The 4,238-nt window shown below is 48.6% G+C and overlaps 1 protein-coding gene across 1 annotated transcript in view; it reads left to right on the forward strand.

Annotated features, from left to right (window-relative positions):
* Positions 1–4,237, forward strand: part of WDR91 (WD repeat domain 91) — a gene marked incomplete at its 5' end in the record, with an annotated part of 16,351 nt that extends 12,114 nt beyond the window's left edge. Inside the window, 5 exons of the mRNA XM_010170998.2 lie at positions 74–242; positions 1,026–1,134; positions 1,986–2,098; positions 3,310–3,507; positions 4,067–4,237. Of these exons, the coding sequence (XP_010169300.2) occupies positions 74–242; positions 1,026–1,134; positions 1,986–2,098; positions 3,310–3,507; positions 4,067–4,231 (754 nt within the window). The remainder of the gene's footprint in view (positions 1–73; positions 243–1,025; positions 1,135–1,985; positions 2,099–3,309; positions 3,508–4,066) is intronic.
* Position 4,238: the final 1 nt, after the last annotated feature.

The raw sequence follows: 4,238 nt of genomic DNA on the forward strand, positions 1-4,238 counted from the left end.
CATCCAGGGGGTCAGTCCCTGTACTTGAGGCAGCTGTTGGAGAGAGGCAATTCAAACTCTTGCTGTGTTTCAGGATCCTCTCGCTTGCCTGCAGCCCAAGTGGTGCCTCCTTTGTGTGTTCTGCAGCAGCCCAGAGCCCCATCTCCCACAGGGACGTCTCAGCAGTCAGCTCTGGGGGCAAAAGCATGAACCAAGTTCCTGGGAAGCTGCTACTGTGGGACACTAAAACAATGAAGCAGCAGGTACTTGCTGGGTTTCTTTTCTTTCTGTGTCTCCTTGCTGAGAATTAGTGTCTTCTGTTTCAATGGGTAGGACCCCTCTTTCTAAATTATGCTGACTTTCTTTTCAATACCCTTCTCTTCCCCCTTTCTTCCTTTCCCCTCTGTCACATGCAGGATAAAAATGAATAGTGTAAGTAGCTGCTGGGTTTGGATGGGGTTTTTTGTTCTGTTGGTGTGTTGTTTTTTTGAGGGATTCTTCAAGATAGTCCATAGCTTTGTTTCTATCCTGCCTGCACAGTTTGTGACTGCAAATGTCCCAAATGGATTGAATGATGCTTTGCTCAGGCTTTCTATAGCTGAGTTCTGTTGAAGGATGTTCTTTGCTGCTATTTCCCTGGTTTTGAGTGAAGTGCTTCTTTCAGAGGTTTCATCTCATATCTTCTCCATTGTTTCAATTTAGATGGGTCAGATTCTGGCAGAGAATCCTCATGCTATCCCTCACCTTTACCCTTAAGAAATGCTGTCCCTGACATATAGCAGAAAGCAACATACTCAAGCTCATGCCTGTCAGAAGCTGGTTTTGCAGCCTTGAGGACATGGCCAAGAAAGCTCTATCTTGGCTGAGGTGAATTTTTGGTTTAGTGTCACAGTAAAATGTAGCTGCTAACCTTGAAGTCTGTAGTCATGAGAGGTATAGGGCTCCAGACTGGAGAAGTTCTTGCTGCTAGATACTGTCTTTCCTCCCTCCCGTGGAGATCAGCTCCTCAGCACCCCCACCTCTCTTTCTTGTCTTTACCCTTCCAGCTGCAGTTCTCCTTGGAGCCTGAGCCCATTGCTATTAACTGCACAGCCTTCAACCACAATGGCAACCTGCTGGTCACTGGGGCTGCAGATGGGGTTGTTCGTCTCTTTGGTAAGTTGAAATTGGGCAGTGAGGTGACCCCTCAGTCACCAGCTGGCTGCCCCTGGCACCCTTCTGCTAGCAGGAAGGCTGCTGTGGGGACATAGCTTCTGCCTTTGTGTTCAGGCATTTTCTGTCCTCCACAATAGCACTCAGGAGTGAATTGACATAAACTTTCTCTGGGGGACATTGGCTGGAGATCCTGGTAGTGCTGCTGGATTTGTTGTTTCCTACCTGCTGAGGAAAAGAGGAACTTGCCCTTGAGCCATGTGGTCTTGGCTGTGCCATATAGCAGTACCACTGCCAGAGGCTGAGTCTTGAGGAAAGGAATTAATGTATGAGATTTCAGTTGAAGGCAAGGGCTTCACGTCAATCCTTCTACCCTGAGCAATGTCTGTTTCTCAGGTTTTGTCCTCTTCAACCTGTCCTTGTGAGGCAGTTCAGGCCTCCTTCTTCTTTGAATGAAGGGATCTGCTTCTGGCCTGAGTGCTGAGCTGGAGGCTGTAGTCCCAGGTCTGTGGGAGGATAGAGCTGGCAGCAGCTGTGAGGGTGGACAGGATACCAAGGGGATGAGAAGGAAGGTGGCAGTAGGGCTTGGATGCAGAATTCCTGCAGCTGACAGTAAGCATCTGAGCAGCCACGTAAAGCTAGAGGAAGAGGTAACTAGTTACAGGCAATTAATTTTGTGGCCAGTGTAAAAGCCACACGCTGGAGAACAAGCATACGGTACTGGGATCGGATCGGGCTCCCCCAGGCTGGTTTAGAGGGCTGGGACAGAAACCTTATGAATGTAGAGGGCCTCTCTCTCTTCACCTCAACTCTGTGTGAGTACAAAGAGTGTTCAGTACTGGTTCTTCCCTCAGATATGCAGCAGCACGAGTGCGCCATGAGCTGGAAGGCACACAATGGGGAAGTCTACTCCGTTGAGTTCAGCTATGATGAGAACACGGTCTACAGCATAGGCGAGGATGGCAAGGTAGGCTCTGGGTGACCTTCTGCTGGTCAGCCGGCAGTGAGATTCCTTCTGGAGTCTTCACCATATGGTGGGGATAGCAGTAAAAATACCTCAGAATCTGGAGGATCTGTGGGCTGCTAACTGTCATCTTAGGTTTGCAGCACTACCCTGCTGCGTGCAGGAGGTTCCACTTAAACTTGAGAAGAAACCTCTTTATGGTGAGGGTGACAGAGCACTGGAACAGGCTGCCCAGGGAGCAGGAACCTCCTGTGTTCCAGCTTGCATCATTGCCCCTTGTCCTATCATTGGGCATCACTGAGAAGAGCCTGGCTCCATCCTCGTGACGCTCACCCTTTATATATTTCTAAACATTAATGACGTTGCCCCTCAGTCTCCTCCAAGCTAAAGAGACCCAGCTCCCTCAGCCTTTCCTCATAAGGGAGATGCTCCACTCCCTTAATCATCTTGGTGGCTCTGTGCTGGACTCTCTCCAGCAGGTCCCTGTCCTTCTTGAACTGTGGGGCCCAGAACTGGACACAATATTCCAGATGCAGCCATTACCATTGTCGTACTCCTCTGCAATGGTTGGCTCCCACGCTCTGTGTCTGTCTGCAGCTGGAAGCAGCATGCTGGCAGAGAGAGTGGCTGGAAAGTGTACGAACAGATGGAGCTCTCTTGAACCATGTCTGCACATCCTGCTGTTGGTGACATCCCATTCCTAGGGGATCCATGTGAGGATGGCCTTTTTGTGCCCCTGAGTTCACATTTGAGATCTGGGATTTACCAGGGAGCAGATCCTTGGCCACTTTGCATAAATGTCCTTCTCAGCAGCTCCCTGTTGCTTATAATAAAGGCTTCAATTCAACTGGTCCACAGTCTTCAGCAGTAGAGGTGTGGCTCAGGGTGGGAGACTGTTTGAAGGTGTGGGTCCTTGGCCAATGAGAGTTCAGTGAATTCCCACCAGGATCCTGCATGCTGTGTGGAAGGACACATAGGCAGCAGTGCTCATGGAAGGTAGGGCATATGTTTGCCTGGATAGCAGTAGGCCCTCTTACAGCCTTTGCAGACTGTGTTTTATGAATATAGCCACTTAAATATGGCTGTCAAAATGCCATCTTCTGTTTGTGAGGAATAGCCACTTGGCCACTTTCTTTAAAAACAGCAAATGGCCCCTCTGCTTTCATCCCAGCCAATTTAACTATGGGCTTTGGCATTTCTTTTTGTCATTCTAGTTTATTCAGTGGAATATTCACAAAAGTGGCTTGAAGGTGTCTGAGTACAGTCTTCCCAGTGAAGCTACAGGTCCTTTTGTTCTGTCTGGGTACAGTGGCTACAAGCAAGTTCAGTTCCCACGAGGAAGGCTTTTTGCTTTTGACTCTGAGGGCAACTATATGTTGACGTGCTCTTCTACTGGGGGAATAATTTTTAAGGTAAGTCTGCAGAGTGCTGGGGAATACTCTTAAGCATCCATACAAGCTCTTGTTACAAGGCTGCAATGGCAGCCACTGGAAGTTCTCGAGCAGCATGTTCCTGTTTGAACCCTCTGTAAGCATCGTTTGGACCTCTGTACGTGGCTAGAGCATGTGTACTCCTTGTTCTTGAAGCTTAGCTGCAGCAGTTTTCCTTAGTGCCCAAGTACCTAGTACAAAGTTTTAGGTTTTTTTACTATATTGACACATGCCAGTTCAATACAAGATGTGTGACTGTTGATTGATGCTTATCTTTAATTTGCCTTGTGTGCTTGCTGATGCTGCAGCTCAGCTGATGTCTCAAGCTGAGCTGCTTGGGAACGCATGCATCTGTCTTGAGACTGGAAATTTTCTTCCTCATGTGTGCTACACACATCTCAACATCTCTCTGATTTCCTGGCTAATTGTGCATGCTGCTAGGGATATGGAGTCTGTAGCAGGCTCTGGCTTCTCCTGTGGATGCACTGCCCCCTACTGCAGAAACTTCCCTCCTTAGAATCTTATGCTTTCATTCTTTTAGTTAAATGGTGAGGAAAAGGTTCTGGAGAGCTGCCTTTCCCTGGGAGGACACCGAGCTCCCGTTGTCACAGTGGATTGGAGCACGGCCATGGACTGTGGGACCTGCCTCACTGCCTCTATGGATGGGAAGATTAAATTAACAACCTTACTGGCTCAAAAGTCTTAACCTGGAC

The sequence above is a fragment of the Antrostomus carolinensis genome, unplaced genomic scaffold (genome assembly GCF_000700745.2).
Source record: "Antrostomus carolinensis isolate BGI_N321 unplaced genomic scaffold, ASM70074v2 scaffold38536, whole genome shotgun sequence".
Lineage (NCBI taxonomy): Eukaryota > Metazoa > Chordata > Aves > Caprimulgiformes > Caprimulgidae > Antrostomus > Antrostomus carolinensis.